At 38.6% G+C, this 21,870-nt stretch overlaps 1 protein-coding gene across 1 annotated transcript in view; it reads right to left on the bottom strand.

Moving 5' to 3' along the window:
- The window catches only part of sema5a (sema domain, seven thrombospondin repeats (type 1 and type 1-like), transmembrane domain (TM) and short cytoplasmic domain, (semaphorin) 5A), a 131,565-nt gene that overhangs the window by 67,718 nt on the left and 41,977 nt on the right, over nt 1-21,870 (bottom strand). The window contains exons 3-4 of the mRNA XM_082183535.1: nt 20,547-20,646; nt 17,303-17,348 (exon numbers count right to left, since the gene is read on the bottom strand). Of these exons, the coding sequence (XP_082039661.1) occupies nt 17,303-17,348; nt 20,547-20,646 (146 nt within the window). The remainder of the gene's footprint in view (nt 1-17,302; nt 17,349-20,546; nt 20,647-21,870) is intronic.

Genomic DNA, 21,870 nt, shown 5'->3' with positions numbered 1-21,870 from the left:
TAATTCAAAGAAAACAAGTTGACAAAAAGATTGAATCCAATATTTGGTGATAATATAGCATAACAAGAGATTTATCAGCTATTTTCTTGTAGGCCAGTCATTTTTGACCAGGAACACCAAAGGTGTTACAGGGTTTTTAATACAGCGGTGAAAAAAATCCAGGTTTTCATTCCCTCTGGCCAATGAGGAATCTTACGAATGACACTTAGGAAAAGGCAGGGTGTGAATGTGCAAATGCAGGACTGAAAATCTGTTGTCTCGCTCAGTCATGCTGCTGAATGAGTTTCCCTGTGGGCCCCATTCATGCCAAATCTCCACCGCAAAGCAGAGAAAAAGGCTGAGGGACGGGGACACGGGGAAGCTCCTTCACATCCAGGGTGACATGAAAGATGATTTAATGTGTCAAAATAACCATTAGCAACTGATATAGCACTTTCTGCCTGACATAACAGCAGCAGAATGATAGAAAGAAGCAGGAAAACGCTGCTATTTGCTGAGGAAAGAATACTATAGCCTTTCATGCTTCAAAATGTATTGTCATATACCATAATTATAGCTAGGGAGTGGCACTAAGGCACAACACTACTTTTTATTTTTTTAAAGAAATGTGCATTTCATGAACTTTTTGTAAGCTTTATTCACAGAAGGAACAGGAACAGACTTCATTCTTATATCCCAGGCTAGAAACCAGCTATTTTGAGGAAAGTCACTCATACAAACAAACTGCACATCAGCAGAATGTTTCAGAGTGCGAGGACAGCATTAAGATGTCTTAAAGCAGTTTTTGTGTGTGCCAGCACAAATTGCTAAGAGGTAGTAGTCGCCCACTCGAGGTGTTGCGTTTAGCTCAGCAAAAATGGTATAAAACGTGAATTAAATGTAATTACTAAACCATTAACTTGACAAATTAGGTTAAATTACGCTTTGGAAAATTGCATTATGAATTTCCAGGATAGTCTGAAAAATGTCATTCGTTAGTTAGCATCATTCATCAGTAGAGCTATTTAATGATGTAATAATGCTGAACGTAACCATTAACCAACATGAACTTGGCCATTAACAAAAAAAAATTACACAATACATTTTTCAAGGAAAAAGTGGTTTGGAGAATGGATGGATTTTTCGAAGGTGAATAATGGGGAAGAGGCAGATAGACACCAACACAGCATAAATGTGTTTTTTTCTGTAAAATATGCTCCAGTTTCATGTCAACAGGCATGAGCAGGCTATAACTGATTATTTTTGTGTTTTTTAAAATTTGTCTTGTCAACAATAATTGTCAACAATCTATCACATCTATCTAAATCAACACATTTTGTCAGTATTTTGACAATCATATGTGATATCTTCTGAAATTAATAATATGATTTCCTATTTCTTACAATCTGTTTAAGCAACATCACACAAGTTTTACTTAATAAAATTTAAGCATGACTGTGACTAGGCGACTGCACTCTTAAAAAATGTCAGTGGGGCGGTCCCTTTTCAAAAAGTACTAATATGTACCATTTAGGTACTAATCTGTACACTAATCTGAAATTAGTTACTAATATTCACCTTTAAGGTGCTAATTTGCACCCTTTAGGGGTTACATTTTGAAAGGGTACTGCCCCAGTGACAGCCTATACCAATTTTTTTCTGAGAGTGTGTGATAAGGCCGCACAATCGACTGTGATTGTTTTATTATAACAATTCAATAAATAAGTAACTTACATTTCAGACACAATATTGTCAGTGACATTGTAGTTTTTGCCCTGCTAACTAAAATAGTTCCATAAAAAGCCACAGTGTCTCAGAACAACACACTGTGTTTACTTCCTGAATGATTCAGTGTTGTTGAACGAATCAATTGACTGACTGATTCAGTGATTCAGGCTATAAATGATAGATGACATCTTTTCATACTCATTCTACTTTAATAAGAATCAAAAGAGAGAAACAGTAGGAGCAGTTCTGTAATATTAGGTTGAAATGTTTGTTAGGGATCTCAGATGTTCCATGAGTCTGAATTATTTGGTCTTTTTTTTTTAGCAACAATTAACAAAAGCGCTTAAAGTTAAATATTTTTTCTAATGGTATAATATCTACACTCACCTAAAGGATTATTAGGAACACCATACTAATACTGTGTTTGACCCCCTTTCGCCTTCAGAACTGCCTTAATTCTACGTGGCATTGATTCAACAAGGTGCTGAAAGCATTCTTTAGAAATGTTGGCCCAAATTGATAGGATAGCATCTTGCAGTTGATGGAGATTTGTGGGATGCACATCCAGGGCACGAAGCTCCCGTTCCCCCACATCCCAAAGATGCTCTATTGGGTTGAGATCTGGTGACTGTGGGGGCCATTTTAGTACAGTGAACTCATTGTCATGTTCAAGAAACCAATTTGAAATGATTCGAGCTTTGTGACATGGTGCATTATCCTGCTGGAAGTAGCCATCAGAGGATGGGTACATGGTGGTCATAAAGGGATGGACATGGTCAGAAACAATGCTCAGGTAGGCCGTGGCATTTAAACGATGCCCAATTGGCACTAAGGGGCCTAAAGTGTGCCAAGAAAACATCCCCCACACCATTACACCACCACCACCACCAGCCTGCACAGTGGTAACAAGGCATGATGGATCCATGTTCACATTCTGTTTACGCCAAATTCTGACTCTACCATCTGAATGTCTCAACAGAAATCGAGACTCATCAGACCAGGCAACATTTTTCCAGTCTTCAACTGTCCAATTTTGGTGAGCTCGTGCAAATTGTAGCCTCTTTTTCCTATTTGTAGTGGAGATGAGTGTTACCCGGTGGGGTCTTCTGCTGTTGTAGCCCATCCGCCTCAAGGTTGTGCGTGTTGTGGCTTCACAAATGCTTTGCTGCATACCTCGGTTGTAACGAGTGGTTATTTCAGTCAAAGTTGCTCTTCTATCAGCTTGAATCAGTCGGCCCAATCTCCTCTGACCTCTAGCATCAACAAGGCATTTTCGCCCACAGGACTGCCGCATACTGGATGTTTTTCCCTTTTCACACCATTCTTTGTAAACCCTAGAAATGGTTGTGCGTGAAAATCCCAGTAACTGAGCAGATTGTGAAATACTCAGACCGGCCCGTCTGGCACCAACAACCATGCCACGCTCAAAATTGCTTAAATCACCTTTCTTTCCCATTCTGACATTCAGTTTGGAGTTCAGGAGATTGTCTTGACCAGGACCACACCCCTAAATGCATTGAAGAAACTGCCATGTGATTGGTTGATTAGATAATTGCATTAATGAGAAATTGAACAGGTGTTCCTAATAATCCTTTAGGTGAGTGTATATCTATCTATCTATCTATCTATCTATCTATCTATCTATCTATCTATCTATCTATCTATCTATCTATCTATCTATCTATCTATCTATCTATCTATCTATCTAAAATTGATATACAAAGACGGTGCACTCATATGAATGGGAGAAAGTGCAACACACAATATAGCAGAATAAGTTCCGCCTTCTAAATAAAAGAGCCAATCACCAAATCATTTTGTCCCTGTAGCTGCCTTTGAAAGCTCAGTTTGCTGTAGAAACAATCTGTTTCTGTTTCTTTAGTTATATAGTACTGTATAAATACAATTTAAATTGACCAAAGTGCTTTATAAAGTAGACAAAAGATAATACATCAACATAGTAATAATACAATTTAAAGCAAGTATACAATCATAAGACATAAACCATTATTAAAATGCCAAAGAGAGTAGGTCAGTTTTTAACTTCGCAAATGCACGATCACCCTTGTGTTTAGATGGATAGGAGTGCAAGATCACTGGATCTAAGTGATCTGGAGGGAATGACTTACGAGGAGGTCTGCAAGATAAGGTCTCTTGTAAGGTTATTGATGGACTTGAATACCAAGACCAGAATTTTGAACTACTGTAGATTCTGTATCTTACAGGCAGCCAATTCAACGAGGCAAGAATGGGAGTATTATGTTCATAATTTCGTGTGCGGGTCAAGAGTCTAGCGGCAGCATTCTGGACTAGTTTCAGCCGAGCTAGAACTGACTTATTAATACCCTGGTAGAGTGAGTTGCAGCAGTCTAAACGGGAAGATATTAAAGCATGAATTGTTTATTGCATAAACAATCCGTTTTCTGAGATGGACACTTATGACTGCACATGCACATTGACTGGTCCAGCCCAAAAAAGCTTTTTTTTTTTTTTGTCATGATTTGAGCATTTAGAAGCTAAATTTATGAGACAGTTGTTGTCAGATCTCATTGGTGATTTTTAAACATGTAAGTGAGGATAGGAGCAGGCTTCACTCAATGCATATACTTATAAACTTTAAGAGTGCTGGCCTGGATAATTAGAATACGTAAAGTAGGAGAGAGGCCGCACTATATACTTTTATTTGCACAGACGCGTTTCGGCGCGTGCTTTCTTCAGTGTGCAACCATTTTTCATTAAGTCTGATTTTTAAAGATGAAATTTAATTGTATGCGTATTGAACAGCTTTGGAGAATCTGATGGTTCACCATTCAAAGAGATAAGAGCTGCACTTGCATGACTAAAAAAGCTGCCCAAGAGGAGTTTCAAAGATGGCCACAGAGTGAAATGACTTGCCTTGCTTAAAGGGACTTTGATAATATGACCTGCATATCCTGTGGGTTTAAGGAAATGAAAAACATGGATTGGAGTTTGACCGGAGTTATTACAGAACGCTGTGAGCAGAACGGAAATTGCTGTCACCCTGCTCCACTCACATATTCAGATCCATTTTGTGTCTTACTTGATTTTTTGGCTTCTTTTGGAATTATTTTCGTTGAAAGAGAAGAAATATTTGAACTAACTTTTTATTTAACTGGTATTTAGCACCACAGCGAAGGGAACAAGTAAAAGAAGAAACATGGTATAGAATACAATGCTCTATAAATTCAGTTTTTGTTTTCAACAGTTTGTTTTCTTTATAGAGGTTATACAGACGATTACACAACATAACTGTCACCATAAACAGCGTAACACAGACAACATCTGCAGTTATTTAAGCACTATTTAATGTCTTTACAGTTTCACCGCTTCTGCTTGGTAGACTTGCACCATTGTTCCAGATGGTTGGGTGCAGACCCTATAACTGAGCGGTCATTGTCAGGAACAGGTGGGCCAAAGAGAGCCAGTCAGCACTGTGTGGGTTGAGTCGCCCACCGCACGGCTCTCTCAGAGTTCTGCCTGGAATTTACATTGCCAAAACAAAACAAGGCATGCATAAATGATTGCAGGCATTTCTGTTGTGCATGCTTGTATTATCTGAGTTGAAGAATGCAACCACAGGCACGCTTTGAGTATTCAACGAATTCTGCTCATTTCAACAACTGGTAAAGTGGCTCATGAGGCGACAGTCAACAGATGCCAAAGTATTGCATCTTCCTCAATTGGATTAAGTGTGCATTTTCATAATTACAGTGAACTGAAGTGTGGAAATTTAAGGTGATCTCACCCTGCCCTGCAACTGTGGCCTAAATGAGATTGAAACCTCCTCTATTACAGAAATTCTAGCCAAAAGTGATCTTTTACCAAAACCCAATACATCTCCACTCATTATATATGTAAATGGAAAAAGATCCCAGCAGCATTTACTGAAGTATGTTGCTAAGTAGCCATTATCAGACTGTAATTGGCATATAAAACCACAGTCCAAGCCTAGTCCCTTGTTAATCAAACATCTGATGGAGTTACAGTACATAGAGCGCTGAAGGGGAGCTCATTGGTTCATTATTTCATGAATTGAAACGGCTGAGTAACTGGAAGCAATTGAAACAGCCGCCCTCAGAAATTAGCACAAGTGTTCTGTTGATCAGTGCATGTAATTGTTATAGTGACGGTGAGTAAGAGAGGTTAATGAAATACATGACTGACAATCTGTCTCTTTTAAATTGGCATTATATTGCTTATAAAAGGCAAGTTAATGATATAACGTGCCAAAGTCAATATCACAGCCAAATGCTGTTAACAACACTTTTCATGAACTCCTACTCTTTTGAAAAGGTGAAATCAAGCGGATAATAATCTCTGATAAGTCTAATTATGCAAAATTATGAGTCTACCTTCAAATGTGTATTGAAATCAGCTGTGCGCTTTAACTTACTAACAAATCCCTTATGTGGCAACTTGTTTGAAACTTTGAAGCACTCAATAGTTTCAAAACTTCACGTTTGAGGTATGAAAGTGTGTAATTTATGCAATTCACTGCATAAAAAATGAAATTTCTTCCAAGTAATTTTAATCACAAACACTATTTTACTCATTAAACGCTATTCTAAAAACCCACTGGAAATTTTCACGGGAATCCATGGCACCAAAAATGCTTTCTTTCTTTCTTTCTTTCTTTCTTTCTTTCTTTCTTTCTTTCTTTCTTTCTTTCTTTCTTTCTTTCTTTCTTTCTTTCTTTCTTTCTTTCTTTCTTTCTGTCTATATTGATTTTAAATTACATTTCCGGGTTGACTTCTCAGAATTAAATAATATTTAAAAGGCATTTAAAAACATCTGAGCAAACATGTATTTAATTATTTATTTCCTACATTGATGTTATGTAAATTGTTGACCTTCCAGTTTTAAAATCTCCTAATGAAATGTTTAAAAAAAGGGAATAAAAAACATAAAAAATAAATAAATAAAAAAAAAACCCTGCTTGATATTGTTTTCAATGCTGTACAGTTCAAGTACATTTGCATAGGAGATTACTTTATGAATAGTACTAATGTTATGGTTTAATTTGTGTATATAAATCAAATAATCGGACTTAATCTAGGAATATTAACTTGCAACATCAGTTTGTGCTATTTAATATTCATGAGTTCACCATTCCGGTGCCACTGAATAAAATATAAACAAGATAAAAATGAACAAAAGATCCAGAGTCACGGCTGAACAAAACCACGCAACCAGCTGACGTGATAAAATCATCGATCACGGTAATGGCTCTATTTCTGCTGAACCAAACTCACTGGTGCATGTGTGTAAGTACAGCGGAGAGTTGAATTGTGCTCGTGGGCATATCCCCTTGGAGCAAACTGCTAAATACCGGTTTAAATCACAATGATTACCATATTTGCTGCGGGAGTGAATGTAAATGGCAGGTCCGGGTTGGTACGTTTCAAACGAGACAGCTGCCATGGGCTGAGGAGCTATACTGCTGCGTTAAATAGAGAGTAAGTGAACAGCACAGGGCTATGAGTGCATGTGTATTGAAGTGACACAGCAGGCTAGCTGTGGTGCAGAGGGCATGCAGGTCTAACCTGAGGCAATCGGTCAACAAGCCACTCAGATAAGAAGCCACCTCACAGCGTCTGTCCTCATTTCCTTTGAGCCTGGCAAAGGTAAACCAGACTATCCTGGGATGCATTTCCCCTACAAAGATGTAACTTGCCGCATAACAACCATAATATGTGATTTGAACCACGTTGATTCACCAACATAATGGGTCCTACTTTAACGATCTGAAACGCAAGTATCAAACACGAAACGCAAGTAACTTTGTGGGCGGATCTCGGAATGGGAAATCTAAAATGGGTTGGTCTGAAGTAGCTACATTACTCATAGGTGTGGTTTGGGCGGAATGTGAAATAAACCAATCAGAGCATCATCTCACATTCCCTTTAAGAGCAGGCGCGCTTGTTCCATGGCAGATTGCTAACGGCGGATTTGCCAGGCGCACGCCAGGAGCGGTTCACAGCCGAGGAGACCGACGTTCTCGTCAGGGCCGTAAAACACAGAGAAGTGACATTGTATGGGGAGGGGAGAAACCCACACAAATTAGCTTTGGTTAAACAGGCGTATAATAATTTTGGTAAATGTGTAAGCTAGATTTATGCCTATTTTTTCACATCTTCATGGACACCACAATGATTTCCCTCATGTGGAATATTTTTCCTTGTAATTATGTATGGTTTGCAAAAATGGCAACTACTGCGTCTGTGTGTAGATGAGAGAAGCAAAGTGTATGCGCATTGTGCACACACTACATTATGGCCAAGCATGCGCCCTTAAAATAGCATCTGATTGGCCACTGAAAAACCTAGTCTAAAGTCAGTGGCGGAATTGTTTTCTGGAACTGCAAAATAGCACCAGGGAACGTTTGCGGCGGAACACGCCTCCTCTTTGCGCTGAACCGCCCCCGGGAGTGCAAGTTCATTCCCTAATTTACCGACGTGCGTCTGTGGAGGGAAAAGTCCGCTGTGCATCGTGTGCAAAATAGAAATGATACATGCGTCGGTGTACAAAGTCAATTGCGCTGGGTGCAAGATAGGGCCCGATGACAGTCATTAACAAAATCACACGTAGGTAGTGGATGTCACGTTGAGTCCAAAGATGATGAAGAAGATTAAAATTGAAGTGTCTTTATTAACACAAAGTAAACTCAGGTAATCCACAATGATGCGAGACAGCATGCAAGCACAAACACACGAACAGTACCGGAAGAAGAACTGAATGCAGGGAGGAAGTTAAATACACAGAGAGAATGAACTGAATACAGATAGGTGTGCTTGTTAAATTAATGTCCATGACAACCGATTAGTGGCGAGAAACTAGAACAAATTAAACAGGTAACAGAAGAGAAACAACTAAGGGGCTATTTACACGACACCGTTTTCAACTAAAAACATAAAAAAATGTATGCGTTTTGGCTGTTCATTTACAAGATAACAGCGTTTAGGGTGCCTGAATATGCAAACTTTTGAAAACGGGTTTCAATGTGTCTCCATGTAAACAACAAAAACGTGAATCTCTGAAAACAATGACGTCATGCACATGCGTGTTACGTGTTGAATCTATAGTGTTTCATCGCCATCTAATGGCCTGACAGCAGAATACAGCGTTTTTAGTCTTTTTCGCGGATACGTGTGAATGAGGATCATTTTAACAATGGTGTCGTCTCTACGCGGACAACTCAAAGGAAAAACGAATCAGTTTTAAGCATATCATTGTCGTGTATACGTTGTGTAAAATTCTGCCATCATTTATGCCAATAATAGTTTAGTTAGACTATTAACTAAAACCCTTCCTTTTTATTATACAAATGTGTCATTAAAAAAGTCTACAAATTTATACAACTTTTTAAAAACCATAAAGACACTGGTTAATGGGTTCAGAGATTATCGCCCCCTAGCAGAGAACCATTGAGATTTCAAAACTTTTTCGAAACAGTTATGACATAACAAAGCCTACTGAAATTACGTGACTTTGGCAGATTGATACACGCTCCAACTGGTTCGAAACAAATTAATTGCAAGGGGTTTGAAGCTTCATAAAGCCTGTTTCAAAAGCGATTATCACTAATATAATGTACTGAATGTTATCTTGCTTATTGTGCCCCAGAGCACGATCAATTCAACATTAGCAAGAAATATGCTTCTAACCCCTGCTGGACAACAGTGGAACTATGGTTTCGGGAAATTCTAAATCGACAGAACATGCAACCTTAGCTGGCTAACAATGCTTTTGGGAAACATTCCCCTGAGCAGCTAGACCTCATCCAGTTCACTTATAATAAAATACTTCAGTTATTTAATGACACAGTGTTAAACTTATCCATATGTATCAGTAATAAAGACGGCAATTTCTCGGTTGCATATTAATAACTGATTTCAATTTACTCTCGCAATTCGCCTGAATAAAGGCGTACTGGGGAAACAGACTCTGGTGTTCATTTGTCAAGCTTGAAATACAATGAAGTGACTACAATGCATTTATTCAGGAAATTAATCAGTGGCCCTAGGAGAGCTGCTACTGTACAATATGCAAAATGCTCAAGGGAGAGCCGATTTGACAGAGGAAAATCGGCTGAGCAAGGTGGACTCTGAGTAGACTGAGACCATAAGGAGCGAACAATAGATCTGCTCTTCTTCGAGCACCTCTACCGTTTGACAAATGAGAGAGCAGCTGTATTGTTCAGTCCATCTGGGTTTCAGAACCCTATTGACTCCATATAAGAATCTACATTTCCAAGAGCCCAGTGTTTATGTTTCCTTGCCATTGAAGATCATTACAACTAATATAATGTTTTACATTAACACTGTTTCAGGGGTCAGTATTTCTATGAATACAAAAATAAATAAGCAATGTGCATTTAAGGAAATATTCTTTGAACATTTTCTGCCATAATACAAAGTGAGTGTCTCTCTAAGGCTGCTGATGTGTCCTGTATAGAACCCCAAATAAGCAATACAATGCATATCTTTTGTAATTACTGTATACAATGCTATAGTAATAATAATAATAATAATAATAATACATTTTATTTATAAAGCACTTTTCATAAAAGAATCTCAAAGTGCTAGTATAGTAACTTTCTTAGTGAAAAAATAAAAAAAGGGTAACACTTTACTTTAAGGTTTTATTTCTTAATATTAGTTAATGTATTAACTAACATGAACTAACCATAACCATTTGTTACAGTATTTGTTAATTTTTTTAACACTTTTATTTATTTTTGACACTTAATTTTCACAACTAGCTGCTTATTAGCATGCATTTTACTAGGATATCAGCTGTTTTTAAATTTGACCATATTCTGCATTCCTTAATCCTACCCAATACATAAACTTAACAACTACCTGACAAAATATTAATAAGCAGTCATTTTAAAGTTTATTGAGCCAAAAGTCATCGTTAGTAGTTAGTTTATAGTGAGAATTGGACCCTAATCTAAAGTGTGACCGAATATATATATATAATATATATATATATATATATATATATATATATATATATATATATATATATAGATAAGTCCATCTGAAGTTTGTCTATCAACAAGCAGGTTTACATTGTGAAATCACATCTGACAAGCTGGTTTCCTCATCTCTCTTGTGGACAACAGCCTGACAGAACAAAAATGATACACAGAATACAAGCATTAGGGGACATCATCTGGACCAGTCAGCATCAGACCTGTAACTCAGCATCTCAACATATGAGCATGTACCTTTGCATTGACAGTTTCCACCACTCTTTATTTCACTACGCCTATCACTTTGGGACCTCTTTCTTTTTTGTATTATGAAGATTTCTAATAAATTTAAACTCATCTGAGATATTCACTTCTCATTAAAGTATATCTGACCTCCCCACCTTCCAAAGAGGTCTTTTTCAAACTCTGATCTGCTTTTCATTATTGCAAGGGGACCTGCAGGAAACTGAAGTCATGGTAAATTATGATGCCAAACTTCATTTTGAATTGTTAGACGGTAACCTTTATACCTAAAAAAACAGTTCAATCTACAGTAACCCATACATAGAACAGCTCCATCTGTTACCACTGCATAAAAACAGCACACGCACTGTGTATCATTTTAATATATGTTGGGATATAATGTATATGTGGCAAGCAGGGAGGGTATCGAGAGCAATGAGAAGGGAGCAAGGCCAGTGGGGCGAGTGTGAATGAGCGTCACACCGGTCTCGAGTCCCATGGAGGAGCTCCGAAAGGATACACGGAGGAGTGACAACAGTGGAAGACGAGAGAGGACCAGGCCAGGACTATATGTTGTTGTTTGTTTTCGCCTGTGAGGGGCTGCCGCTTTACTTTTGTTTTTGTTGTTTATGTTTATTACATTATTGTAGTGCCGTTCATTATTTGCCGTTCCTGCCTCCTCCTTCCTTGAGCCTTTAAATTTGTTACAGTATAATATTATGCTTAGACAGACAGACAGACAGACAGACAGACAGACAGATAGAAAGACCGACCGATAGATAGATACATAGATGGATAAGATAGATAGATAGATAGATAGATAGATAGAAGTACTATGTATAATACATTAAAAAAAATGATCAGCTATCGAATTTTAAAGTCTGCATATGCAGGAGGGTCACAAATGACACCCATTTTGTACAATGGCCCATGAAATAAAATGTGCCCTGCCCATGTACATATAATGATTATATACTTTCACGATATACATCTACTACAGCGCTGCCCCATTTATCCGGCCATTAAAAGGCTTTTAATGCTTCACAGACCTGTGCTCTTAAACACTAGCAGAGGTGTTGCAGACACATGATGGGTCACTCAGCGGGTTTATTTTTCCTATTGCTGATGCATCATTGATACTGAAAGCTCTATTCTGTGAGATCAATGAAGGATAAAAGCACTACTTTCTAGGTCATTTCCTTCTCAGGTCTCAGGACTTCTCACTCATTGCACCATATTGCCGGCATCATTCATATTATCCCATCGCCTGTGATATCACCAGTTTTCCTTGAAAGTTGTTGCACAATATAAGGGGAAAATAAATATGACAGGTTCTAAATAAACCATATTCAACCAAAACCTCACAAAAGTCATGAATGCCTCACATCAAAGTCATAAATGCTTAAAAACACAAACAACCTACAAGTACTTGCTTACCGCAATGGAATTGGGCTTTGGGTCAAGCTAAATTGGGCTTTGGGTCAAGCTAAATTGGGAACCTCTCATCAAAACATCACATCAGAGCATTTCTCTTTTCAGAGAAACCTTCAGCAAAGTCGGCTGAAGCAGTGACAAAGGGCATTAAAAGACCAAAAAGAAAAAGTACACACAAGACTCCATGCTGTGAGGCAAGTGAAGGAATTCTATTAAGGAGAAAAGGATTGGCTGGAGAGCAATGGCAGGGCTCATCTTTGTGATGCTGGTTCCCTGTGAGCAGGTCAGAACAAAAGGCATCTCAGAAGTTAAGTCTGGTCTGTTTGCTCTTTTCCCCAGGAGGTTAGCCTTTTTGAGGAGCCCCCATGATGTTTAAGTTGTTAAACAGCCAGTGTTTGGCTATTTCGGAGGCCTCAAAAGAGTCCACTTCTTCACACTGGGAAAGGCTTCGAATAAATTTACAAACACGTCAATGTTTGGATGGTTATTTACAGAGTTATAAGATGTTCAATGCAATAGGAGAGAGAGTAACTTGCCTGCTGCTGCAGCTATCACAGGACAGCTGTTACTCTTGGGTAATTATGTTTGAAATTTTGGTGAATAAGTTCTAATTTGGGAGATATGCAGGTCTTCTTTCAGGTCCAACTGGAGAGGCCAGAGGGCCCTATCTTGCACCCAGCGCAAGTGACTTTGAACACCGACGCATGTATCATTCCTATTTTGCACCCGCACAAAGCGCGCTTTTCCCTCCACAGAAGCACGTCGGTAAGTTAGGAAATACACTTGCGCTCCCGGGGGCGGTTCAGCGCAAAGAGGAGGCGTGTTCCGGCGCAAACGTTCCTTCATGCTATTTTGCAGGTTTAGAAAACAATTGCGCCACTAACCAGGAAAAAATTGTTTAAAGTCAGTGGCGCGTTGCGCATGTTATTCATATGCTATTTTAAGGGCGCATGCTTGGCCATAATCAATGTAGCGTGTGCACAACGCGCATACACTTTGATTCTCTCATCTACACAGAAGCAGCAGTTTTCATTTTTGCAAATCATACATTATTACGATAGATAGATAGATAGATAGATAGATAGATAGATAGATAGATAGATAGATAGATAGATAGATAGACAATTTATTATAAAAGCATACATCTAGCTTACACATTTACCCAAATTATCATACGCCTGTTTAACCGAAGTTAATTTGGGTGGGTTTCTCCATTTCAATGTAACTTCTCTCTTTTACGGCCGTGACGAGAGCGTTGCTCTCCTTGGCTGTGAACCGCTCCTGGCGCAAATCCGCCGTTACAATAGCAATCTGCTATGGAAAAACCGCGTCTTCTCTTAAAGGGAATGTGAGATGTCGCTCTGATTGACTTATTTCACGTTACACCCAAACCACACCTATGAATAATGAAGCTACTTCAGACCAACCCATTTTAGATTTGCGCCTGGCGCAAGAGTCATTTATCCCGCCAGGAAAATAGCAACAGCGCTGAGACCCGCCCACAAAGTTACTTGCGCTTTGCGCTTGACACTTGCGTCTCAGATCGTTAAAATAGGGCCCAGAGTCTAAAGACGAGCAGCGTTTCCAAGTGACAAGCGACAAAGTGATTCATTTTCATAATCATTTCTAAACATATTTTTAAGGTAAAAAGTTTTTTTTTTTAAATAAATATCATGTTTTAATTCTAAAATGTCTTATCATAAAAAGGTCTAACTTGTCTCCTTTTGTTCTCTGGGTTATGGGGATGCTAGAGTCTAATATATAAAATATGTTATAAAAATTATTAAAAATATTAGAATATTCTAACATTTCTTGTTCTGTTCTTCCCCTTATATTGGTTGCACCACATGACTTTGATTTATTGAACAAATATATTATCATAAATAAATAAACATGATAATCTGACAAAACTGCTTCATTGCTTTTTTAAAGGCACACTATGTAAGATTTTTGGATCAAAATATCCAAAAACCACTACATCAGTGTTATATATTTTGTTGATTTGTGTTATCCCAAATGTTTCTAAGAATGTTTAAATCCAGAAAAATAAGCAGTTTTAAACAGGACACGGACCGTTTCCGAAAGTCGCCTATCAATGACAGCATACCCGCGTTACCCTCGATTTCCGGCTTTATTTTGTAGAAACCATGGAAACACCAAAGACGCTTTAATACATTATATGTTATATATTAGACAAGTGAGCAACTGTTGCTGCTGGATATATTTATCAACAGAAAACTAATCTTTGTTATACAGCTCAGGGCTGAGTTTCCCGATAACGTTGTCTCTTAGCACGCTACGAAGACTCTTAAGGTATAACTTAACTGAAGGTATACCATTTCTAGGCGTGTACCCCGAACTATACCTTTGGAAGCTGCTTAAGATATACCTTCTTACGTGCGACGGTGCTCTCCGTGGCGATGGTGCTGAATCTGCTGATATGGATGGCTCGAGAATCAATTATTCTCTCGTGCAAGGGCTGTTTATCTGAGAAAGCGGTGTTCTTTATAAAAAAAAAGCACTTTAGAAATAGTTGAAATTGCATTTTTTTAGGACTCATGGGATATTATAAAAAGTAATCCAAACTATAATAGCCTATAATAGCATTGCCTACATATTTTAAAATTGTATCATATATTGCTGCCATAATAACCATTTAAATTTGTATGTGCTTTCTTCTCTTTCCCATTTTTGTTCGCTGAGGTGGAGCTGCGATGAAATATTGTTCTTGTAAATACTTTCAAGCATTTCAGTAATAAAAGTGTACGTCACGTACGGTGCTCGGTAGTGATCAAAAATGATTTAAACAGTGAATTTTGAATCTCTTCTTGAAAACGCAGAGATGTGGATTCAGACGGCAATTAAATTACCACACGACCTGTTTGTCAAAAAACAGGTAGGCTACTAATTTGGCCAGGGATTTTTACGCGGGTTGGGTGAGAAAAAACACTGATATTATGGATTCGGACGGCACTAAAATCACAGACTTACCCCTGTAAATGTTTAAAATACCGGACGAGCCCATGATAAACAATATCAGCGTCCGAATAGGACTTAACTGACAGTAGCCTTTGCTTTCACTGGCCTTTAAAAGCGCTCTTTTATTAAAATACATTTATAAAATTGTATTATAATAATATAATTAAAATTCTAACAACAATCAGTGTAATGACAATTTTATTCTTTGCATGAAAACACTTGAATTAGCCTAACTGAACACTGTCTGTGTGTATTAAAACTTCAGAATTATATTCATATAGCCCTGCAACAGTGATAAGGTGAAGCTAAGAGTGGTCCAGACCAACCTTCCGAAAGCATGACTTACAGAAGGTATACTTAACTAAGAACGTTTCGGGAAACACGTATTATCCATAAAGTACAGCTTAAGGTGTAACTTAAGAACGACGTAGCGTTAAGAAGGTTTCGGGAAACTCAGCCCAACACAGTAAGTCTTATTGTTTAAATCTCGTTTTCTTGATTTACCGCGAGTATCATATTTACCATGCCTAATATCGATACAGCTCACTGCAGTGTGCAACAAGCATCTCATTTAGTAGCCGCCAAGTGAATGCACAGAGTAGCATTATAACAACTTTCAACACACTCAAATGTATCTAATATGATAAAACAGCACTACGTTATCCCTCATACCAGAAGAAGCGGAAGCAACGTCTACGGCATAATAAAAGCTCCACTGCTCTCGAGCCGTGTGTCGTGCTTGTCTCTCATTAGCAATCGCTCCAGCGGCCTCGTTCTTCTCCAACGGCTTTCGTAATGTTAATAAATCTTTAATTCATTACCATTCATCCATGAATATGAAGACGACAACTCCCATGATTCCTTGAAATCAAGGCATCATCAAGCTACGCCTTTGTTTTGAATAAACGACCCCTAGTGGCGAAAAATCCAATAGTGTGCCTTTAAAGAAATAATAATATGTGCCTTGTTCTATCTGAGAGAGAGATCCGCCACCTCGTAAAGCACGGACACGCAACAACGTCCAGCAATTGATCGCAGTCAGTATGAACATCCCTTAAGACTCCCTAATCCTAATCAGCCTCATCATATTTATCAGTGAACATCTTTATCAATACCCAATACGATGCTAGTATCAGAGACTCTAAGAACATGATTGTGTGCCTGCATTAAAAAAAAAAAGTCAAACAACACAAATGCAAAATGGAGCCCAGGGCAAGTTTGCAGACAGCGCCAGCCCACAGGGCACAAACACCAGTCACGTCTGCATTGTGCCGAACTGAGAACTTTTAAATTGGCAAAGTATTTGTCTCTGAGCTTATGAAGCCACTGTAATTGGCATGTAGCCAGCAGCCATATCACCCAGTAGCCCAAGACTGGTTACCCACTGAAGCTAAGCAGGGCTGAGCCTGGTTCGTACCTGGATGGGAGACCTCCTGGGAAAACCAGGGTGCTGCTGGAAGAGGTGTTAGCGTGGCCAGCAGGGGGCGCTCACCCTGTGGTCTGTGTGGGTCCTAATGCCAAAGTATAGTGATAGGGACACTCTACTGCCAAAGAGCACCATCCTTCGGATGAGACGTTAAACCGATGTCCTGACTCTCTGTGGTCATTAAAAATCCCATGGCACTTCTAATAAAGAGTCGGGGTGTAACCCCGGTGTTCTGGCCAAATTCCCTCCATTGGCCCTTGCCAATCATGGCCTCCTAATAATCCCCTTACATTGAATTGGCTCTATCACTCTCTCTCCTCTCCACCTATAGCTGGTGTGTGGTGAGCGCCGTTTTACTGTGGCATTACAGTAGTACATATGAAAGCGCTATATAAAATGCCTCATTCATTCATTCATGTACACATGGCGGCAGCAACACCTGTTAGTCTTATCCTGGGTGTTTGAGCTCTCTGAGCAATTCCAGAAAAGACACAGACATACACTTTTTCACTCACCTGGATCAATGAAAGATCCTCTAAATGCAGCCTGAAGAGATGATTTCTGAAAGAGAAGGCAAAAAAAAAAGGTATGAATTTCCTCTCAAATCAGAACACAAGTTGTCTCAGAGGGTGGAAGGGCATTGCGGTTATAAATAGAGATTTTTATGGGTTGCAAAATTTTGAGTGAATCCATGTGTAATAGCAATTGGCCAATGTTGTGAGAGGAATGTTTTGAGATTTTTCAGAGATAAACAAGTCTATAAATAAAACAGAGGATTCAGAACTAAATTGCCAAATTAATTGCTGAATAAATCACATTAATATGCTCCCTATACACATCCACTTTCAATTGAACTTGGCGTAACAGTTCAAGTTTGATTTTTCATATGATCCGCATTCCTGGCTGAAAGCTAACCTTGTGTTAGAATCAAAAACCTCTTATGCGAAATGTGCAGCCCACTGTCACTTTAATGAGCCGATGCTGGACCTTCCCTAAGGGTAAGATGCTTGTTTGGAGCAGCAGACGATTGTAAATGCTGCCTGCATTTTAATTCTGGGCAGCAAAAAAACAACACAATTTGTTCCTCCAAACATCTTGGATTGAGTATACAATCTAGTGTAGCGATATATTGTTCTGCCAACTCTAATCTAAATTGTAATATTATACTGTGTGTGGAACTACAAATCCGTCCAACATGATTTTACATTCATCTGTGAACGACGGAAGCACAAACACATTTGCTCAAACAATATGGCACATAACCTGAAAGCGGAGCCTGTCTTATTGTATAAGAGAGTACATGATAAATCAGGTTGCTGTGATTAAGGTCCATTTACTGAATCGACATGTCTATTGATTGTGTTTCACTGCATTACCGTTAAAGCCTTTTGAGTTTCTCACTATCAATGGCTCCTTTTCAATAGACCAGTAGGCAATTTTTTTCTGTAATGACCATGCAACTACACTATCAGTATAGAGGTATTCTGATCATACTGTGCTCGTTGTAGGTTATTAATTACTATTTCTTTTTGTTGTTGAATTTGAATGCAGTTCTATTGGACATCAGGCACAATGTGATCTAGCCAAGTAGGTCAACATCCTTTGAATTGTTATTCTTTGTTGGTCCTAGAACAATATCCCTCTTCAAAAATGATGTATCCATAACCATAAAATACCCCTATTATGAGGAAAATGCCCTTAACTTTAACCTTATCTCTACAATCTGTTTGGTTAATAGAAATGTTGTTCCATGTCCAGTAAGCTTGAGACATGACTCAATATTCCACATTCTAAGTGTCTGTGCTTTGACAGGTCTGCTCAGTCTGGTGTTGGTAATTGGCAGAAATGTTCCTTGAACTGCTGAGTATCTTCACGAGAACCCTGTTGTTCAGTGACCTTGATGAAGCAGCAGCTCAGCAGGAGAACCTTCACACACTCCATTAGGCCAGACTGTGTGTGCGTTTCTGAGGCCTTGAGCACTGAAAACCCATCTGCTCCAGGGACAACCAGTCGAGCCGAAAAACATCATGGAGTTCAACCAAGACAAGACTTTCGTTTTCCTCTTCACATCTCAATTTGAACAATATTGATCCACAGTGCCTGACTCATCCTATCCATAGTGAAGGACATTAACCGCAGAAAGATGGGCGATCTGCATAAACAGTGTTGTTTACTGTGATTGTCACCTCCACAAATTGCTAGAAATGACTGTCATACAGTTCTCAGTAGGGATGCACTGATCTTTTAACCATATTTCGAATGTATTTTTTAAGGGTGATAACCGATGTATTTAGTTTTCTCTGTTACCGTTTTGCCTGTGTTCCTGATAATCCAGCCTGTGTATTTAAACCCTGAGTTCTGTCTGTTCATTGTTCCGTGTTGTCTTTGTATCATGTGGCTGTTTTTTTTTTATTCCTTTATCCGAAGTATCTCCTGAGTGTGTGTGTGTGTGTGTGTGTCAGGGGCGTTTCCTCAGAGGAGGCAGTGAACATCTGTCTAACATCTCCTCAAAAAATTGGATGAGAAAATAATCCATAGAACAAAAATAAAACAATGCTTCCATTGCACTATGATTGAATATGGTTGGCTATGATTAGTTCATGCGATAAATCCCGCCTATTGTTTTCATGCGTCTTCCGCATCGCAAATATGAATGAATAAGTGACGCTATTGGGAAGACTAATTAAAAATTAAGTAAACAAGTTGTTATTAAAAAGTAACATCTATCGGCTGACATTGATATGACTGCAGATTTATTGTGCATCTCTAGTTACCAACCTGAACCTAAAGAGCACTTAAAGAGTACTGGATTCCTTCAGCTCCAGTTGTTAGTATCCTTCTTGTTTGAGGGGCTTTGCTGTCTCTAAACCCCAACCAAAATAAAAGACATCTACTGTACAACAGGTCAAAAGAGTTTTTTTCAGTTGAGCCATTAGCACTGATCTGTACTTCTTTGTAACACCAGCAAGACATTTTGATGTTTAGAGAGAAACAAACATCCCAACCGCGTTACTTCCAACTCTAGCTGAGTCAGACTTGATAATGATGTGTTGCACTTATGAGCAGGTTCTGAGAGCTAACTAACACTTTCCATCTCGTTACTTTCAAGAAAAAAAAACCCCAATCTGTTCAAGATACAATGAATCACTAGTGAAGTGACCGGTAATCCTTGCTTCTCAGAGAAAATGTAATTATTCCACCGCTCTCGGTCCTGTGGGTGAATGAACTGTTACAGTGCCTCATATCAAACCGTTTCTGCGGTTGTCACAAAATAATTGCTTGGAGACCATCCAGGCTGCTGACAGATCGGGAATATGAGATTAATTTGGCTGAAGATGTATGGCAGGACAGTGTGAAAGTCTATGTGGAAATCATCACACTCATTAATTAGAGCTGGACATAGGAATCCTATCCTATTCTCACATTCATGGTGCAATTTTTATGAAAGTATCTGTCAGCGAGGAGGGTCTATGCTGTTCTTTGTCTGCCACAAAAGTCTTGCAGTTTCATTGTGTGGCTTTGTGAAGACTCATATTATTTGTCAGTATTGGGCTAATCATGGGAAACCTGGCAATCGTGACATTTTCGCAGTAGGTGTCAATTTAGTGTTGCTGAAAATACAGTAAAATATGAATGTACGGCTTTGCAGACACATTGTCAGAACCTCTGACATCGAAAAACACAATCATTCGTATACTGAGACACATGGACTGAGTCCTAATTAAATGTCATAACGGTGATGGAAGAAGGTGCCATTACCTTGCGCCCACGATTAGTTCGTTCTGGCCTGGGTCAAAAGTCAGCTGTGAATAATCGACGGTGCCCTCAGATCTGAACCGATGGATCCAAGGCTCGATTTCTGTAGAAGAGAAGACACGTTAGAGCACATCACGAACAGACACACACAGATACCGTTGAATATTTTGTATTACTTCCCATTCAGTTAGTGGACACCAGAGTGCATTCATGTTTGTTTGTGTGCGGGTGTATGGTATGCATAGCAAGAGCTTCTGCTGTGGCGCCTTTCATATTAACCTCTGGCCCCAGCATCAAAGCCTCAATCTTGGCCTGTCTAACATCTTTTTTGCCTACCTACCTCTGTGTAATGGGATAGCTGCTGGGTTAGCTGTTCCAGTAATGCTATAATTTGTTAAGTTGTGCTACTGGTCATTGCCTTTTTCCCCAGCTCTGAGGTGTAGTTTCACATTAAAGTGCCCCTATTATTTTCAAATATTACCTTTCATGCAGTGTGTAATATAGCTATTTGTGAATGTAAAAAGGTCTGCAAAGTTTTAAAGATCAAAGTGCATGACAGATAAAGTTACATTATATAATCTCTTCTGAAACATTCTGCCAAAACGAATCGTCAGCAATTCCTCACTTCCTGTTACACATAACAATGTAATACATTTGCATAATGCCAGTCTATGGTCTTCATTGGCTGCCCACACACAAAGTCTACTTTAACCAGCCTGTTTCTAGAGCAGCAAATCAGCATATTATAATGATTACTGAAGGATCATGTGACACTGAAGACAGGAGTAATGATGCTGAAAATTCAGCTTTGCCATCATTTGAATAAATTACATTTTGAAATAAATTCAAACAGAAAACAGTTATTTAAAATTATAATAATATTTCAGAATTACTATTTATACTGTATTTTTGATCAAACAAAATGCAGCCTTGTTGAGCATAAGAGCCTTCCTTCAAAACAGAAGATATTATAGAAAGACAGTATTAATTTTATTAACTTTATTATTCTTTGTGCTCTGCAAACCATACTGAATAATTTAAAAGTCTAGTAAATGAATTAAAAGAATCTATTTCAATTTTATTTCAATAATCAGTTAAACAGCTTTACTGAAGAACAAAGCTTCCTCTAACTCTTATGGGGTTGTTTTTCTTCTGAAGAAGAGTGTCTCAAGCTTACAAAAGGAAGGCAGAATTCCCCAAAGATCCATAGCATCAGTTACCACGATGTTCCTCCATAAATCTTGCATGTCTCTATGGGATAGCCCTAACTCCAGCAAGAGTGGAACTCATAAGTGAATGTGGAGATGCTCAATGTGGTTCTCCAGTG

This window comes from Leuciscus leuciscus (genome assembly GCF_965113295.1).
Source record: "Leuciscus leuciscus genome assembly, chromosome: 11".
Taxonomy (NCBI): Eukaryota; Metazoa; Chordata; class Actinopteri; order Cypriniformes; family Leuciscidae; genus Leuciscus; species Leuciscus leuciscus.
This window is presented reverse-complemented; position numbering and strand designations above follow the sequence as displayed.